General features: G+C 43.4%; 1 protein-coding gene and 1 long non-coding RNA gene across 4 annotated transcripts in view; both read left to right on the top strand.

Annotated features, from left to right (window-relative positions):
* Positions 1-19,717, top strand: part of eipr1 (EARP complex and GARP complex interacting protein 1) — a 101,996-nt gene that overhangs the window by 3,593 nt on the left and 78,686 nt on the right. For all 3 annotated transcript variants that reach the window (XM_055505669.1, XM_029139809.3, XM_055505670.1), the window contains exon 4: positions 10,465-10,621. In XM_055505669.1, the coding sequence (XP_055361644.1) occupies positions 10,465-10,621 (157 nt within the window). The remainder of the gene's footprint in view (positions 1-10,464; positions 10,622-19,717) is intronic.
* On the top strand, positions 10,628-18,554 carry LOC129603587 (uncharacterized). Its single transcript, XR_008693653.1, has 3 exons — positions 10,628-15,470; positions 15,920-16,020; positions 16,562-18,554. It is a non-coding gene; the product is annotated as an uncharacterized LOC129603587 (long non-coding RNA).

The following is a 19,717-nucleotide window of genomic DNA, read 5'->3' as shown; positions in this document are numbered from 1 at the left end:
GTGGGAGATCCAGGATCAATACCTGTGTGAGGCGTGTTTGTGCAATCAGATTGTTGTGTAATATTTGCATTTCCCACATAAAGTCAGTTTTATCCTAAATGTATCACAGTATTAGTAATTTATATCATAAATGAAGAACTTTTTGAAAGTTTTAGTTTTCGAAGTAGGATCTATACAGCCACTCTAAGCAAGGATTTAAGCAGGTAGTTTGGCCTAGTGGCAAGAAAGCATGATCCATAATGCTGCAGTTCATGGTTCGAAACCTGGCTCGAGCAAGTATTTAAACTTTCTTGAGAAGAAAGCTTTACAGCACTGTCATGCTTCTCATGTGTAAAACACTTAGATTTTTAGTAAAACCAAACTGCTTTTGTTTTATTTGTGCACATTCAGCTCTGCAACTTCTTTGCAGATCTGATCAGCTATACATTCAACTCATTGGCTAGTTTCAGTAATGTTTCAACTGATTGATTACAAATAGTTAATTAGAATATTTTACGGTATAATAAGGCTTGTTTATGCTTTCACTTCCTAATATAACTATATTGATTTTCATTCCGATAGTCCTGATTAAGGCAGCAGAAAAATCGCATATATATTGCATGAAAGTATTATGCATATATGCAAAACAGATGTTTTGATATATGCAGCTATGCATTCAATTCCTCACTTCCAGCTGTTTTCAGTGCTTAAGCTACTTTCAGTAATTCTTCAGGAATAAATTCAGCATGGAAGCATTTACTGTGCATTTTCCTATGGAAATGCTTTGTCTAGTTATTATTATTAGTGGGAGAGCTGAACAGCTCTCACACTATTGTTATCTTCGGTCTTTATTATTATTATTCTTCTTCTACTTATTCCGCCCTTTTTTTGATTGCTATCTACTTTTTAACGCTTCATCGTAGAATCGTCGTTCAACTTTCTAAACGTGTGTCATCTTTAGGAGATGTGGGCTATTACTTTTTATGTTTTCAGCTTTTCAACTTTTAACGTTATTCAACTTTTTTCATCGTTTTTTTATAATGGTCGTCTATGGGAATCATCGTTAAACTTTTTGTCAACTTCCCTCTTTTCATCAGCGTCTATCATCGTCATACTTTGGCGTAGAAACGTCATTTCAACTTCAAAAGCGTCCATCATCGCTCAACTTTCTCCTCGTAAATCAGCGTTGTCGTATCTTCTATACTTTTCGACTAGTGAGCGTTTAAATATGGTGTGGTTTTTGTTAAATTTTCAGCTTTTCCATTAGTGTGTATTGGGTCATTTAGAGTGCGTGATGTCACAGCCAGAGTGCGAGGGTGCGCTTTTTAAAGACAGAACTTCGGTCTTTAACTCGTCGCTACAGCCACAATTTCTACTCTATGAACGTAATTATTTCACTAAATCGTAGTCATACTTGTCTTCTTTCTAATGATGTGTCTGGCTTTACCCTCAGACTTATACTTTAGTCGCTATCGACCTCAAAGCAGAGAGAGATCCTGAAATTCTCCCATAGACTCTAATGACAATTTTTGGCAGACGTCTGGAGAAAAACAAGGAGGAGACATATTTTGAAATTGCGACTGTGGCTACAAACGTTTGTCCTCAAACATAAAATTCACACCATTTGCTCATTGAAGCCTTGGGACTCGAAAAATGAAATAATCTTTGTGATAACTATTATGGTTTAGCTGGAACAAGCCTGTTTATACAGGGTGAAACTCTGCTTTTTACAGAGCAGAATGAGCCTGATTTTCCCGCCTTTTGTCTCCATGGCGACGGCGCAGCTGCAGATTTGACTGACAGGTCAAACTGCTGATGCTCAGTGTACAGAGCATTTCCATGCTTGTTACTGATTAGTCAACCACACTATTGGATTGTGTAGTGATTAAGCACGCACTTCCTCTAAATCCTTTCAAAATAAAAGCACCAAGCCAAATAATTAGCTTTAATAGCAGTATTTCTGCTTTTAGATGGGTAATTATGACTTTTTAAAGATAGATTAACAGTTTAGTAATTACCCACACATGCTTCCTCTAAATCCTTTCAAAATAAAAGCACCAATTCCAATTATTAGCTTTAACTGCACTGTTTTTGCTTTTGAATGGGTAATTATGATTATTTAAAGACTAATTGACAGTTACGCTATTACCCCCACACATTTCCTCTAAATCATTTCAAAATAAAAGCACCAATAACAATTTATTACCTTTAATGGCAAGATTGATTAGAAAATTTGTGGTTCTGAATACTTGCCAATCGTTATAGAGACTACTTTAGAGTTCAGTAAATAGCCACTCAAACTTATTAAGGTGCTTTTATTCTGAAAGGGCTAAATCTAAATCTTTTGCTTTAATAGGGCTATTCTTGCTATTGAATGATAAATTATGATTATCTAATGACTATTTTATAGTTTAGTAATCGCCCACACACAACCTCTAAATCCTTTCAAAATAAAAGCACCAATGTAATTTATTACCTTAAATGGCAAGATTTTTGTTTCTGACTGGTAAATTTTTACTAGTTATTAAACTATTACACAGGTAATTATTTACAAATACTTTCTTCAAATTAAAAAGCTAGTCAGCTTATTTATGATTGTCAACAATGCACTCTGGTCAACTTTTTAATCTGTGATATATTTTTTACCTTGGTCAACTTTTGAATCATTGTCATATTTTAATCTTGTCCTAGTATGACATTGGTCATCTTTTTAATCGCCATCTTTTGTCATCGTTTTATTCTTTGTCAACGTTTTCTCGTTTTCATCGCTTTGCCGTAGTCAACTTTTGGACGTAGTCAACTTTTTTGACGTCAGCAGCTTAATCAGCGTTTGTCATCGTTGCGGCAGCAGATCAGCTCTCCCACGTAATTTCTCGAGAAATTACTTTTTCTAGTTATTATCTTTAGTTCTTCCGTACGTTTTTCTGCATCTAACTCCGCTCGCATCGTTCGAGCTACAGAAACCATTCCAATATCAAAATGTTCAGCTTTTTAAGGAGAAGTGTGCTATTATTTTTCAAGTTATTAGGCTTTTTTCAACTTTTTTCCCCATTGAAATGAATGGAAGAGGGATTTCAAATCCTCTTCAACTTTGTCTACTTTCAGCTTTAACTACTTCAACACACTTTAAGCTACAGACACCATTTAAACTACAAAACAATCTTCAACTATTAATGTCTTGTATAGCTTCTTGATATCTTTAACAGATTCTGAGTTATAGCAGTTTAATCATAGGGTGTTTTTTTAGGAATTCTCAGCCTTTCCATTAGTGTGTATTGCGTCTAATTGAGTGGGAGATTTCACAGCTAGAGTGTAGAGAGACGCTTTCTTACGCCAGAACTTTTCTCTTTAACTCGTCACTACAGCCACAGTTTTCAGTCTATCAACGTATTTTCTTCACTCGTTTGTAGTCATACTTTTCTTCTTACCAACGATGTGCCTGGCTAAGCCATCAAAACTATACTTTAGTATATTTAGTATACAAATTGCTAATTAGAATATTTTACAGTATAATTAGGCTTGTTTACGAGTTCACTTCTTAATATAATTATATTGATTTCCTTCAGATATATTGAGTTATAAATTTTAGCAATTCCCTGCACATGCGTCATCAAATGCTCCAACTTTTCCAAATCTAAAATTCAGCCACTTCTTCTGCAGCTACTGTCAGCTGTTTTAAATGTTTCCACAGCAACGGCTTCAGCTTCTTCTGAAAATATATTGCGCTGTGTCTAAACAACACCCAGTTTTGGTCAGATACATTCATCTATACTTTATGTGCTTATGCTACTTTCAGATATGTTTTAAATGTTTCAGCTATTTTCTAGCAATTCTTCAGGAATACATTCAGCTTGGAAGCATTCACTGTGCGTTTTCTTATGGAAATGCTTTAACTAGTTAGTGGGAGAGCTGAACAGCTCTCACACTATTGATATCTTCGGTCTTTATTATTCTTATTTCATCCGTTTTTCGGTCGCTTTCATCGTCTCAACGCTTCATCGTAGAATCATCGTTCAACTTTCTAAACGTGTGTCGTCTTTAGGAGATGGGGGCTATTACTTTTCACGTTTGATAAAGTGGGGAAATTACTTCTCACAACAGCAGTACAGATAAGAGAGAATACAGGTACAGAACAGTTTGTGTTGGCACAGTACAAAGCAGTACAGTACAGTTAGAGTGAGTATGAGGTCATTGCAGGGTTATTGCACAGTAATGGGTATAAGATTTGTACCGTTAACAATATACATGATTGTTCACAGATTTTGCACAAATATTGTGCAGAGCAGGTTGCTATATAAACCACTGATGCAGTGGGTGAGTGACTGTAGTGGGACGTGGTCAAGTGTTCTGATTATACAGTCTGACAGCAGCAGGTAGGAAGGATCTACGATATATCTCCTTCACACAGCGAGGGTGGATCAGTCTGCTACTGAAGCTGCTCTCCAGAGCAGACAGTGAGTCGTCCAGTGGGTGAGGTCCTGGTCCATGATGGATGTCAGTTTAGCCAGGACCCTTCTCTCACCCACCTCCTGCACCGTGTCCAGACTACAGAGCTGGACTTCTTGATGATCCTGTCCAGTCTCTTCCTGTCCCTCACTGTGATGCTGCTGCTCCAGCAGCACACCGTACAGGATGGCTCCACCACAGAGTCAGAGAAGGTCTTCAGGAGTGGCCCCCTCACTCCAAAAAGACCGCAGTCTCCTGAGCAGGTAGAGTCTGCTCTGACCCTTCCTGTACAGTGCATCCATGTTATGAGTCCACTCTCTCAATGTCTCTTCCCTGGATGTGCATCGGTGGGATGACAGCAGGCTGCTGTCTGCGGAAATCCACCACCATCGCCTTCGTTTTCCCTGTATTGATCAGGAGGTGGTTCCGCTGGCACCAGTCCACAAAGTTCTGAGTTAGTCCTCTGTACTCTGCATCGTCATCATCGGTGATCAGTCCGACCATCGCAGAGTCATCAGAGTACTTCTGCAGAACACAGCTGTCCGTGTTGTGTCTGAAGTCTGACGTGTAGAGGGTGAAGAGGAAGGGGGCCAGTACAGTCCCCTGTGGGGCCCCCACACTGCAGGTCAGAGTGTCAGACACACAGTCCTTGGCTCTCACAAACTGAGGCCTGTTTGTGAGATAGTCCATAATCCACTCCGTCAGATGAAGGTCAACACCAGCCTCCTCCAGTTTGTGTTTCAGAAGCACCGGCTGGATGGTGTTGAAGGCACTGGAGAAGTCAAAGAACATGATCCTCACAGTGCTGCCGGGCTTCTCTAGGTGGGAAAGAGCTTGATGTAGGAGGAAGATGACGGCGTCGTCTACTCCTATGCTGTGTCGGTAGGCGAACTGCAGCGGGTCCAGGTAGGTTCCCACCGCAGAGCGGAGGTGACCCAGGACCAGTCTCTCCAGTGTCTTCATGTCTTCGGGTGTGATGTCAGAGCCACTGGTCTGAAGCTGCTGGGGTCTTTGGCGTGCGGTGTCTTTTGCACTGGTACCACGCAGGAGGTCTTTCAGAGCTGTGGTACCACCCTTAGCTTGAGGCTCAGGTTGAAGACATGCTCCATAACTCCACACAGTTCGCCTGCGCAGGACTTTAGGAGTCTGGAGCTTATGCCGTCTGGTCCAGCTGCTTTCCTGGCCTTGATCTTCCTAAACTCACTTCTCACCTGGGTGCTGGAGAAGGATAGGGGTTGAGGGAGTGTCTCAGTGTGGTATGAAGTGAGGGGTGTTGTTGGGATGAGTCACCAGTCGTCAGGGCTGAGGGTAGAGGGCTTTGTGTAAAGGTGACGCCTAACCTTTGCTCTACTCTGAACCGAAACTCAATTCTAATCACAGCCCTAAAATCACATCTTGATCCTCAAAAAAGCCTTCGGACTGGTGGGGACCTGCCAAGTGTCCCCACATTGTCACAGTGTCCTCACCTTGATAGCATGTACTGCTGTTTGTGCACTACTATTATGTCAGGTTTGTTGGCAGTTACCAGCTTGTCAGTGTGTATCTGAAAGTCCCACAGCATCCTAGCTCTGTCATTCTCAACCACCTTTGGAGGTGTGTCCCATTTGGTCTTTGGGACTTCCACTCCGTTCTCAGCACAGATGTTTTTGTACACTTTGTACACGCCGGGAACATGGTTATGCCGTTCCATGTATGCCCGTGCCTGCTTGCTTCTTGCATCCCATTGGTACGTGCTAGATTGTTTCAGGGGCATCTTTGCACAGCCTGCACCTGGGGTCCTGTCTGGTATGGTAGATCATTGATCTGGTGCTCAGGGCCTGCTCCTGTGCTGCTAGGATTAGTGCCTTTGTGCTGTCTTTTAGTCCAGCTTTGTCCAGCCACTGGTAGGATTTGTCGATATCAGCCACTTGCCAGTGGTACATACCATGTAGGGGTTTGTCCTTCCTTGAGGGTTCCTCCTCTTCCTTCCACTCCTCTGGTTTCTGCTGCCTAAGGTATTCACTAAGCATGCCATTTGTTGGGGCCATTTTCCTGATGTATTCCTGGTCCTTAGTTGTTTCATCCTGGATTGTGGCTTTGACGCTCACTAATCCTCGCCTCCATCCTTCTGTTTGGCGTACAGTCTCAGGGTGCTGGATTCAGGGTGAAACCCTCCATGCATTGTAAGGAGCTTCCTTGTCTTTTTTTTTTTTGTTGTTCTGTCCAGCAGTTTAACAAGCAGCATATCTTACACTAAATGCCATATTGTGATAGACAGCTTTGCTTTAACAAGAGGGGTATACATAAATTATATATACTCTTCTTGATTTATGGATCTTGATTTATTTAATGGTTTATTTAGCTAATCCCAAATATGTGTGATGTTGCTGTGTTGGTGGACAGGTTATACATATCCCATACTACTTAATAAAAGTCATGACATACAACACCTCAATTTCCATATTCACACACTATTGATATTGGTAGTGATAAGTATCAGTAGTACTTACAGTTGGATTTGGAAAGCCTGTTGAGGTCTTGAGTGTCCCACTACAAGGTTAGTAAGGCTGTAGCTTAACATCATTCACCTAAAGGGTGAGACAGACTTTGGTGAATGAACAGTGCCACTTGTGAAAGCCAGGGTGATGTGAGGAGCTCGGCCACTGCGCCCATCCAACAAACAGAGGAAAGAATCCTAGCAGCAAGGGAGCCCACACACCTTCAGTGCCAAGAGGGCAGGTTTTGCGACCCAAGCCGCTCACACAGAGCCCCCCAGGCAAACTAACAAGACACTTATGAACTGGAAAACTAAAAAAAAAAAATGATGTCATTGGCTTCCATCTCCTCTTTAGGGCAGCTTATTATGCCAGTGGGTTACCTGATGACCGGGAAGGCGTAGGTGTACTTAGTGGTTGCTGTTTTCCTTGCGGCCTCTTTGTGGTTACTATTTGCCTGTGGGATTCCAAGGTATTTGTAGCTATGCTCCACATCTGCTTTCTTGTCCTTTGGTAGTTCTTTCCCCTCATTGTTGACTACTTTTCCTCACCTTGCTACCATCCATCCATACTTATTCAATCCGAATGGCATTCCAATGTTTATCGTGGTGGAGGAGTTTGTGTGCCTGAATGACCCCTGGAGCTATGTTGTCGGGGGCTAAATGCACCTGGTAGGGTCTCCCAAGGCAAAAAGGTTCTGGGCGATGGGCCAGACTAAGAGCGGTTCACAAACCCCCTATGAAAGGCAGACAACCAAGGCCAGAGACGTCGCCCGGTATGGCGCAGCCAGGGCCCCACCCTGGAGCCAGGCTCAGGGTTGGGGCTTGTATGCGAGCGCCTGGTGGCTGGGCCTATTCCCACGGGGCACGGCCCGAAAGAGCGACGTGGGGCCGTCTTCAAGTGGACCCACCATCCGCAGGAGGAACCGTAGGGGGCCGGTGTGAAGTGGATTGGGCAGCAGTCCAGGCGGGAGCCTAGGCGACCCAATCCTTGGATAACCAATCTGGCTATTGGGACATGGAATGTCACGTCACTGGGGGGAAAGGAGCCTGAGCTTGTGCTGGAGGTCGAGCGGTACCGGCTTGAAATACTCGGGCTCACCTCCACACACAGGCTGGGCTCTGGAACTCAACTCCTTGAGAGGGGCAGGACCCTATTCTACTCTGGAGTTGCCTGCGGTGAGAGGCGGCGGGCTGGTGTGGGCTTGCTCATAGCTCCCCAGCTTAGTCGCCATGTGTTGGAGTTGGAGTGGACGAGAGGGTCGCTTCCCTGCGCCTTCGGGTGGGGAATAGGTCACTCACTGTCATTTGTGCTTACGGGCCATATGGTAGTGTGGAGTACCCGGCCTTCTTGGGGTCTCTGGAGGGAGTGTTGGAAAGCGCTTCAACTGGGGACCTCAACGTTCTTCTGGGAGATTTAAATGCCCACGTAGATAACGACAGTGATACCTGGAGAGGCGTGATTGGGAGGAACGGCCTCCCTGATCTGAACCCGAATGGTGTTATGTTATTGGAGTTTGGCCATAACAAACACCATGTTCGATCATAAGGGTGTCCATCGGTGCACATGGCACCAGGACACCCTAGGCCAGAGGTTGATGATAGACTTTGTAGTCGTTTCATCTGACCTTTGGTCATATGTTTTGGACACTCGGGTGAAGAGAGGGGCTGAGCTGTCAACTGATCACCACCTGGTGGTGAGTAGGATCCGCTGGCAGGGAAGGAGGCTGGAACGACCTGGCAGGCCCAAACGTATTGTTAGGGTTTGTTGGGAACGCCTGGCTGAACCCTCTGTCAGACGGACCTTTAACTCACACTTCCGGGAGAGCTTCGACCAGATTCCGAGGGAGGTTGGAGACATAGAGTCTGAGTGGACCATGTTCTCCGTCTTCATCGTCATTGCAGCCGCTCAGAGCTGTGGACACAGGGTTTCTGGTGCCTGTCGTGGTGGCAATCCCCGAACCCGGTGGTGGACGCTGGAGGTAAGGGACGCCATCAAGCTGAAGAAGGAGTTCTACCAGGTATGGTTGACCTGTGGGACTCCTGAGGCAGCTGATGGGTACCGGCAGGCCAAGCGTGCTGCAGCCCGTGCCATTGCGAAGGCAAAAACTTGGGCCTGGGAGGAGTTCGGGGAGGCCATGGAGGAGGACTATCCCTCGGCTTTAGAGATTCTGGCAAACTGTTCGGCGCCTCAGGAGGGGGAAGCAGTTCTTTACCAACTCTGTTTTCAGTGGCGGTGGGGAGCAGTTGACCTCAACTGGGGATGTTATTGGACGGTGGAAGGAGTACTTTGAGGATCTTCTCAACCCCCTCCGACATGCCTTCTGCTGAGGAAGCAGAGGCAGGGGACTCAGAGGCGGACTCGCCCATCACCCAGGCTGAGGTCACTGAGGTAGTTAGTAAGCTCCTCGGTGGCAGAGCAGTGGGGGTGTATGAGACTCGTCCTGAGTACCTCAAGTCTCTGGATGTTGTGGGGCTGTCTTGGGTGACACGCCTCTGCAACATTGCGTGGACGAGGGAGACAGTTCCTCTGAACTGGACAACTGGCGTGGTTGTCCCTCTTTACAAAAAGGGGGACAGGAGAGTGTGTTCCAACTATAGAGGGATCACACTTCTCAGCCTCCCTGGGAAAGTCTATGCCAGTGTACTGGAGAGGAGAATTTGGCCGATAGTCGAACCTCGGATACAGGAGGAACAATGTGGTTTTCGGCCTGGTCGTGGAACGCTGGACCAGTTTTATACCCTCAGCAGGGTGCTTGAGGGTTTGTGGGAGTTTTCCCAACCAGTCTACATTTGCTTTGTGGATCTGGAGAAGGCATTCGACCGCGTCCCTCGTGACATCCTGTGGGGGGTGCTCCGGAATTATGGAGTCCAGGGCTCTTTGCTAAGGGCTGTTCGGTCTCTGTACAACCGAAGCAGGAGCTTGGTTCGCATTGCCAGCAATAAGTCAGACCTGTTCTCGGTGCATGTTGGACTTCGGCAGGGCTGCCCTTTGTCACCGGTTCTGTTCATTATTTTTATGGACAGAATTTCTAGGCGCAGCCAGGGGCCGGAGGGGGTCTGGTTTGGGGACCACAGGATAGAATCTCTGCTTTTTGCAGATGATGTTGTCCTGTTGGCTTCATCTGGCCAGGACCTCCAGCGTGTGCTGGTGCGGTTTGCAGCTGAGTGTGAATTGGCTGGGATGAGAATCAGTTCCTCCAAATCTGAGGCCATGGTTCTCGACCGGAAAAAGGTGGTTTGCTCTCTCCAGGTTGGAGGAGAGTTCCTGCCCCAAGTGGAGGAGTTTAAGTATCTTGGGGTCTTGTTCACGAGTGAGGGAAGGAAGGAGCGTGAGTTTGACAGACGGATCGGTCCGTCGTGGTGAAGAGGGAGCTGAGCCAAAAGGCAAAGCTCTCAATTTACCGGTTATTCTACGTTCCTACCCTCACCTATGGTCATGAGCTTTGGGTCTCGTCTGTCTGTCTGTCTGTCTGTCTGTCTGTCTGTCTGTCTGTCTGTCTGTCTGTCTGTCTGTCTGTACGTAAGTACATAACTATATTTAATATTGTTTTTTTTTGTTCTAGCTAGTGACAGTAGGGTGCTATCCTGTGCAGCAGTGTGGAAGATGCCCTCAGACTGGGAAATGGGGAGCCATGAGTCATCTGACGACTCTGCCCACAATCCCCAAGCACTGGAGCTGCTCTGTCGGCTTGATGACACCACTCATGGCAATGCTGCTTGGTAGGTGTGCTTTGGAAGGATTGCGTTTGGACAAGAAACAGTAAAAACTATTTTACAAGTAATAGAAGCATAGTTATTCTTTTGTTAATTGCGATACCAGTCTCTGCACCAATGCCGACTTTTCTTCCTCTTACTTTACTAGTTTGCTTCAGTTCTGAATTCATGTTTGCTCATTTTCGCTCTTGTTGCAATGCTAGCTGAACAACTGCAACTGTGAAAAAACACATAAGCAGATTCAATTCAATTCAATTTTGTTTATATAGCGCCAAATCACAACAAAGTTATCTCAAGGCACTTTACAAAGTAAGGTTTAAGACCTTACACAACTAAACCCAACAAATCCCACATACAGCAAGCATTTAATTTGACAGCAACAGTAGAGAAAAAAAACCTCCAGAAACCTCCAGCAGAACCAGGCTGGATGTGGGCGGCCATCTGCTTCGACCGGTTGGGGTGAGGGGATAGAGAGAGAGAAAAGCACAGCAAAAATAACAAACAACAACAGAGCACAGGCAGGACGGTTGGACCAGGGACTGGATACAGGCAGGATGGTTGGATCCGCAGCTGCCCATCACAGACACCAAACTTTGAGTCCAATGATACTTGTAGGTGAGGACAGAGTGGAGGAGAGAGAAAGAGAGAGAGAAAGAGAGAGAGAGAGACCGGGAGAGAAGCACAACTACTGGAGAGAAAGAGACATAGTTAGTTGAACATAGAACAATGATGAGAGGTTATTGGACAGAAGAGGTAGAAGGAAACAGAGGAGCTCAGTGTATAAAGTAAGTCCCCCAGCAGTCTATGTCAATTGCAGCTTAACTAAGAGATGGTTCCTGTGACTAACAATCATTGCCAGTGACCTGACTCATCTCTAAGTATAAGCTTTATCAAAAAGGAAGGTTTTAAGCCTGATGTTAAAAGTGGAGTGTTTTAGCTTCTCAAACCTGAAGAGGGAGCTTGTTCCAGAGAAGAGGAGCTTGGTAGCTAGAAGCTCTGCCTCCCGTTTTACATTTAAAGACTCTAGGAACCACAAGTAGCCCAGCGCTCTCAGAACGAAGCGTTCTGCTGGGAGCATAAGGAACTATGAGATCTTTAAGATAAGCTTTATCATTGAGTACTTTGTAGGTGAGTAGGAGAATTTTAAATTCTATCCTACATTTTACAGGCAGCCAGTGCAGAGAAGCTAATGTAGGAGTCCTATCAGAACTCAAGCATCCTTTCCTTTCATTAAACGTCCTGCTAATTTTCACTGTTATCTAAGTGTTTTCTCTGCTAGCATAGCTCCTAGCTTACTTTCCTGCTATGGCTTCCCCCTTTTCCTCTCCCTCTTGCTCTGTTCAGTGCTCGGTGTGTCTTATGTTTAGCTTATCCTCTGCCTCCTTTAGTGATGGTAATGGTATCTGTAATAGGTGTACGCTAGTTGCAGGGTTGGAGGCGGGGTTGTTATACTTAGAGTCTGGGCTTCGCACCTTAGAAAACAGGCCAGCTAGCCAGGTCCCTTCAGCCGGTGCAGAGCCTACTAGCTTAGCTGGTACCAGCCCCCCAGCCAGCCCCAGGCAGCTGGGTAACGTCTGAGTCACGGCTCGTAAGAAACGTAGCTTTAGGCAGGCGCCCACGGTGTCTAAGGATAAGCGTAAGTTCGCTAAGATCGTAATACACACAGGAGCTAATGACGCCCGGTTACGCCAATCGGAAGTCACTAAAACTAATATTGAGTCGGGTTGTTCATTCGCCAAAACAATGTCAGACTCTTTAGTTTTCTCTGGACCCCTCCCCAATGTGACCAGCGATGACATGTATAGCCGGCTGTCATTGCTCCACCGCTGGTTGTCTAGGTGGTGTCCTGCAAACGATGTGGGCTTTGTGGCTAATTGAAGCACTTTTTGGGGAAAACCTGGGCTGATTAGAAGAGAGGGCATCCTACGTTGAACGGAGCCTCTCTGCTTTCTAGTAAAATGGCCATGTTGCTTAGTCTCCCTACTCTGTGACAACTCAGAGTGGAGCCCAGAACGCAAAGTCGCAGTCTTACACGCCTCTCTGCACGTTCTCTACAGCCGCCACCCACTCTTAGTCTTAGTTATCGCATAGAGACTGTGTCTGCTCCCTGACCACTTAAACTATACAAGTCACAAACAAATCAGAGGAGTGACTTACCAGAATTTAATAAACATCAAAACAGTTCCTCTTACAGAACAAAGTAACAGTAAGTTAATAAAGTGTGGTTTATTAAATATCAGATCTCTCTCATCTAAATCCGTGTTAATAAATGACTTGATAAGTGACCATCACATAGATCTGTTCTCTCTCACTGAAACCTGGCTGCAGCAGGATGAATATGTTACTTTAAATGAGTCGGCTCCAATGAGTCACATAACCTATCATGTTCCTAGAATTACAGGTAAAGGTGGAGGAGTAGCAGCAATTTATAATTCAGATTTATTAATTACTCCTAAACCTAAACATAGTTCTAACACATTTGAGAGCCTCACTCTGAGCCTTTCTCACCCAGACTCGTAAAACTCAGAAGCCAGTTGTGTTTTGTATTGTTTACCGTCCTCCTGCTCCATATTCAGAGTTCTTAACTGAATTCTCTGAATTCTTATCTGACTTAGTTCTTAGCACAGATAAAGTCATTGTAGTGGGAGACTTTAACATTCATGTAGATGTTGACAGCAACTGTCTCAGCACTGCTTTTAACTCCTTAATAGACACTATTGGTTTTACACAGCAGGTAAATGAACCCACTCATCGTTTTAACCATACCCTAGATCTTGTCCTGACATATGGGGTTGAAATTGATAATTTAATAGTTCTTCCCCAAAACCCTCTGTTATCTGACCATTTCTTATTAACTTTTGAATTTAGCACAACTGACCCTATAACAGCTGGAAAGAAATGTTACTATAGCAGATGTTTATCTGACAACGCTGTTGCCAGATTCAAGCAGATGATTCCATCATCTTTTGCCTCAATGTCTTGTAGATACACAGAGGACAAGTAACCTTAATCCTTATGAACAGGTTGACTGTCTTGTAAATGATGCTGCAACTTCTATACGTACAATGTTAGACACAGTGGCTCCTCTGAAGAAGAAGGCAGTGAATCAGAGGAGGTTAGCTCCGTGGTATAACTCAGAGATCCACAGCCTAAAGCACAGGACCAGACAACTAGAAAGACAGTGGCGTTCCAATAAAATAAATGTAAACTGCATTGCATGAAAGGACAGTCTAATAATATTTAAAAAAAACACTTCATGCTTCTAGAAAAACATATTCCTCCTTAATTGATGAAAACAAAAACAACCCCAGGTTTCTTTTCAGCGCTGTAGCCAGGCTGACTAAGAGTCATAGCTTTGTTAAGTCTATTATCCCCTTAAATCTCAGCAGCAATGACTTTATGAACTACTTTACTAATAAAATTATCATCATTAGAGAAGACATTCAGCAGCGACTTCTTCCAAATGACAGAAAGCACTGTCTAGATCCATCAACTTTAAATTTACCAAATCCTCTGTCTTACCTAGACAGTTTCTTCCCCATAACTCATATGGAGTTAACCTCAATAATCAACTCTTCCAAGTCATCCACTTGTCTTTTAGATCCAATCCCAACCAGTTTACTCAAATAAGTTCTACCTTTAATCAGCTTGTCCACATTAAGTCAAATCAACCAATCTTAACATTTAGGCAGACTTTTAAGGTAGCTGTGATCAAACCTGTATTAAAAAAGCCAACCCTGGACCCTGGAGAACTAGCCAACTATAGGCCCATTTCAAATTTACCGTTTATTTTCAAGATTCTTGAAAAAATCCTGGCTAAACAATTATCTGACCACCTGAGTGGGAATAACCTGTACGAAGATTTTCAGTCAGGATTTAGAAAACATCATAGCACAGAAACAGCTTGGTTTAGAGTCACTAGTGATCTCTTGTTAGCTTCAGACAATGGTCTAGTTTCTGTCCTTGTCCTGTTAGATCTTAGTGCTGCATTTGATGCAATTGATCATAACATTCTATTACAGACACTAGAACATAGAATCAGGATTAAAGGAACAGCATTGGGATGGTTTATATCCTATTTGTTGAACAGATTCCAGTTTGTTCATGTTAATGAGAAATTCTCCACATGCACAAGGATTAGCTATGGAGTACCACAGGGTTCTGTGCTTGGTCCAATTCTCTTTAGCCTATACATGTCTCCTCTAGGTGAGATTATTAGAAAGCATTCTATTAATTTTCATAGCAGATGATACTCCAAAACCAAACCAAATAAAACAGATCAACTAGTGAAAATTCAGGGTTGTTTAAAAGACATCAAATCCTGGATGTCCCAAAACGTCCTTCAACTAAATTCAGATAAAACTGAAATTCTTATTGTTGGGCCTAAAAATCTGAGAGAGACACTATTGAGTCAGATAGCCACCCAGGATGGCATAACATTAGCTTCAGATTCTACTGTAAGAAAGCTTGATGTCATCTTTGAGGTCACATTAAGACACTCCTGGTGTGTTAGAAGTGCGCCCCCTACTTATTTCACATTTTTTTAGAGTTTATCCAATCCGGTTCAAGAACCATCGTTTCAAATTTGGCGGCCTCGATACGTCTGCATTTGCGCTGACCAATCACAGAACCAGCTTCGTCCCCCCACCCCCAGACAAACCTGGATCCGTAAATGTACCTGAAACATTTTGTTTCAGTCACTTCAGTCACAGGCAAAAGAAGAAGTCACTCACTGCGCAGTCTACCATAGGAGGTGGCGCTAATGCACCTTTAGTTGGTTGCCACCCGCCATTTAAAAGACAAAAATAAGAAGTCACTCAGGTTGAAGAAGCGTCCACTTGCTGCTTCCCCAAATGTAAGTACATGCTTGATACTTATTTGATGTATGTACTCCAGAAGTTTCTCTGTTTATAATGTAGCTTCCTTCCTGTGTAAGGAATGCTAATTGCTAGAACCGTTGAATCTAACAGCGACAGAGAGACACAATGACACGCAATTTGGATGAGTCCAAGCCTCTCCAGCATTTGTCCGGTTCAAATCGTGTGATATATGGTACTGAGGTCATTCACTCAGCTCACATTATAGCTGCTAGCACGATAGTAGCGCAGCGTTAGCGGCTAGCGCTAGTAAGTTGTGAGAGTCAGCTGTGTTTCTAATTACTACCGAGCCTGGCGTGTGTATGTTGTAGCCCGAGTAGACCCGTCAGTTCGGTTTACGACAGGTTCTATCTAAGTTTAACATGTGTTTTGTTGCTTATCTAGTCAGCTACTTTAGCTGTAAACGTGACATGTTTTTTTTATACAGGCTGACGCATGCCAGCTACCGAAACGCAAGGAGGTTGCTTCTCAAACTGACACGCGGCTACCTTGTAGAAGAGTAGAAGAGTGCTCACCTCAGGAGCAAAGGTATGTACATTTAACAGCAGTATAATCATTTGTTGGCCAATATGCAGTTTTATTTGACAGAGATTTTGCATTTCACATTTCAGTAGTTGTGGTATTCATAATCTGATTTATATTATTGTCTATATATTTACTCTGTATGCAGTTGGTTAACTTATTTTAATATTTTAGTTCGTTGATAGGTAATTTGTAACTCTAGTGTTATGGTGCAGATTATGTGGAAAATATAAAAATATGTGATGGAGACCATCTTCAATAAAGTCCTGCTGGACTCAGGTTGTTCTATGGAGGACCTTGTAAACATCCCTGTCCCACTGGCCCTCTGAGCAGAATTTGAGCAACCTGACAGAAAGGAGGTCATTAATGTCATGCTAAGATTTAACAAACCAGCACTATAAAATAAGTTGAAAACGTGTTTGCTCCACACACCATTAAAACTGATCTAACTACCTCTATTTATTGTTTAGATCTGTAAAGGTTGTGAGATACATAGGAAATACTGGTCATTTCATTAATCTGCTATTCTGTTCTCTATACTTTCTAGAGTGGTGTCAAGGAAAACAGCTGCATCCTCCATCTGTACAGCAGCTGCACTGCTTCCGATGTCTTCCAACACGTGAAGACAAAAAACATCCTCACATCTCCCCAGCCACCTGCCCATGACTATACCTGTTCCACTCCAGAAACTATGCTTTTAACATAACTATGAATCCTACCCGTTCATTTTGTGGTCTGCAAATTGAACTGTGACGGTAACTTATCCAGCATTATAGTGCTGGTGCATTGGTTAAAAATAAAGTTGGCTTTGACTATTGCTGTTTCACTTAACTATTTTTGTATGTATATACCTAATGAGGGAAAACAGACAAATGTTTTATAATATTTCAGCTTTTATTGAGGTATTGCCAAAAAAATAATAATTTAGGTATTTCACAGGTGGTCTAAGTCCAACATAGGTGCCTTGTCCCTCAGAAAACACTGCCCTGATTCAGACTAGGGAAGGTGGGATGACTAGGACTCTTCGCTCTAGAAGTCCCCAGCACCAGCTGACAAGACTTTTAGGCTAGATACCTGCAACAACTTGAGATACACATAGACATAGTACTAAAAAAAACAATAACTACATTTCTCTTTTATATTAGCATTTGATATATCATACACCTTACTAAAAGCAATTAAAAAATATTAGGTCAATATATATTTAGAAACAAAACTATGTTTGTACACCAGAGTTCCCAGGTACATTATGAATAATCTGTAAATAGTAAAATGTTTTAAAGTTTTTTTTTGAATTTCTGAGTTACTGATTTATTCCATGCATGTGTAATTGTCTGATATACTGTATATTAAATGTGTTCTGTAATGAATACACATTCAATCATACTGGCTCCAGTCCTGGATCATCAACCATACATGACAATAGGTTTGGCAACTAGTTCAGGCGTTTTGAGGTAAGATTTATCGAAATTTTAATTTATTAATAAAAGTAATAAACACATGCAATATCTTGAAAGCAATAGTTGCTGTTACACCATGCCTCTGTAGGCGTTCACTGTTCCTACATTGGGACTTAATTACAGACATATACGGCAAAATATAAGCTGCAGCTGCTACAGCAGCAGAACGAGAAAAAAAAACATTTAAAAATGAGTTTATTAGTTTATTAAGCTATGCTCCCAAACAAGCTGCAGTCGTGTTATGAATATTCTGTTGTATTAATTCAGGCTGCTAATTTGCAACCATTAGTATTAGCGTTAGCAGCTAATCAAGTTGCGTATTATATAAATCAAATTAAATTAAACATGAATTTGCCAGTTAGACGTACCTTGCGCCAGTCAACGTGTAACCACTTCAACAGCCTCCCATTCGACTTCAGAGTCAGATTTTGGATCAAACGTATGGTTGAACTCCACTACAAGGACGAGTTAGCCAGTGTCACTTTTACAATGGATTCAGTGACCGTGACTTTTGATTCCCGCGGCGGATCACCGCTATCCGCTTCCTCAAAGGGGTGTGGCGATCAGTTTAGCTTCCGACACACTTAAAAGAGCTTAAAACACACATTTTCAGACGGGCCGTGTGGGCGATCTACAGTGCTTTTTGGCATGAAAAGTTACAGACACCTTACTGAGACATCAAGGTCCAATTCTTTAGCAATGTGGAGCATGAAAAAAGCGTGTGCATGGATCTTTAACTCCATATGAGTTATGGGGAAGAAGCTGTCTACGTAAGACAGAGGATTTAATAAATTTAAAGTTGATGGATCTAGACAGTGCTTTCTGTCATTTGGAAGAAGTTGCTGCTGAATGTCTTCTCTAATGGTGATAATTTTATTAGTAAAGTAGTTCATAAGGTCATTGCTGCTGAGATTTAAGGAGATAGAAGGCTCAACACAGCTATGACTCTCAGTCAGCCTGGCTACAGTGCTGAAAAGAAACCTGGGGTTGTTTTATTTTACTCAATCAAGGTGGAATAATATGTTTTTCTAGCAGCACGAAGCACTTTATTATATATTATTAAACTGTCCTTCCATGCAATGCTGTTTACATTTATTTTGTTGGAACGCCACTGTTTTTCTAGTTGTCTGTTTAGTTGACATTGAGGCAAAAGATGATGGAATCATCTGCTTGAACCTGGCAACAGCGTTGTCCGATAAACATCTGCTATAGTAACATTTCTTTCCAGCTATTGTAAGGTCAATTATGCTTAAGGTAATAAGAAATGGTCAGATAACACGGGGGGGGAACCTATCTATCATCACCTCCCTGCGGTGTCCCTGGATAACCAACCAACGATGATGGTCTTTGATGTCAGATGGTACGACACATCGATCGAAGCTTACCAACCAAATCGTCGTATCTATGGCAATCGGAAGTCGAAATTTGGATAATGCTAGGGCGTCCCCCCTAGGCGACACACGCCGTCCTCGCCCGAACGACAGGAGAAATCAGCGAGGGCTCCCCATTCACGGACGGAATGGGCTAAAGAAGCGAGCGATTTGGGTACCATTAACATCGGGACCATGACAGGAAGGAGTCGAGAAGTGGTAGCCGCCCTAAGAAATCAACGGATCGACATCGCCTGCGTCCAGGAAACGAAGTGGAGCGGAGCAAAGGCAAAGGCAAAGGATATTGGAGAAGGGTACAAGCTTTATTACAACGGCGACATTCGAACATTCAACCACATTCGAACATTTCGTCCCGAAGAGCGACTGGTCATTGGAGGTGACCTGAATCGTCACTTAGGAGCCAGACGGGATGGCTACAAAGATCACAACGGCAGACAGGGATTTGGCACGCAAAACGAAGAAGGATGCAAAATCCTAGATTTTGCTGAAGCACACAATCTGGCCGTTGCAAACACCTACTTCAAGAAACGACCCTCCCATCTAATCACCTATGCCAGTGGAGGCAGGTCCACTCACTACTGGCTCACCAACAGAAGGAACATGAACTTAGTCACCAACACGAAGGTCATTCCATCTGACAACGTCGCCCCCCAACACCGGCTGCTAGTCATGGACATGCTTTTGGACATCGGGCAACACCGGCGACCACCAACAATGGGACCCGCCTGCATAAAATGGTAGAAACTAACTGAGAACAAAGATCACTTCAAGGAGAAAATTGAACAGCTCGCCATCGATCCTGACAAGTCAGTAATTTCGATTTGGGTCAGTGTAAATGAACATATCCGAAAA

The sequence above is a fragment of the Betta splendens genome, chromosome 22 (assembly GCF_900634795.4).
Source record: "Betta splendens chromosome 22, fBetSpl5.4, whole genome shotgun sequence".
Classification (NCBI taxonomy): domain Eukaryota; kingdom Metazoa; phylum Chordata; class Actinopteri; order Anabantiformes; family Osphronemidae; genus Betta; species Betta splendens.
The sequence above is the reverse complement of the archived record's forward strand: the minus strand, read 5'-3'. Positions and strand labels throughout refer to the sequence as shown.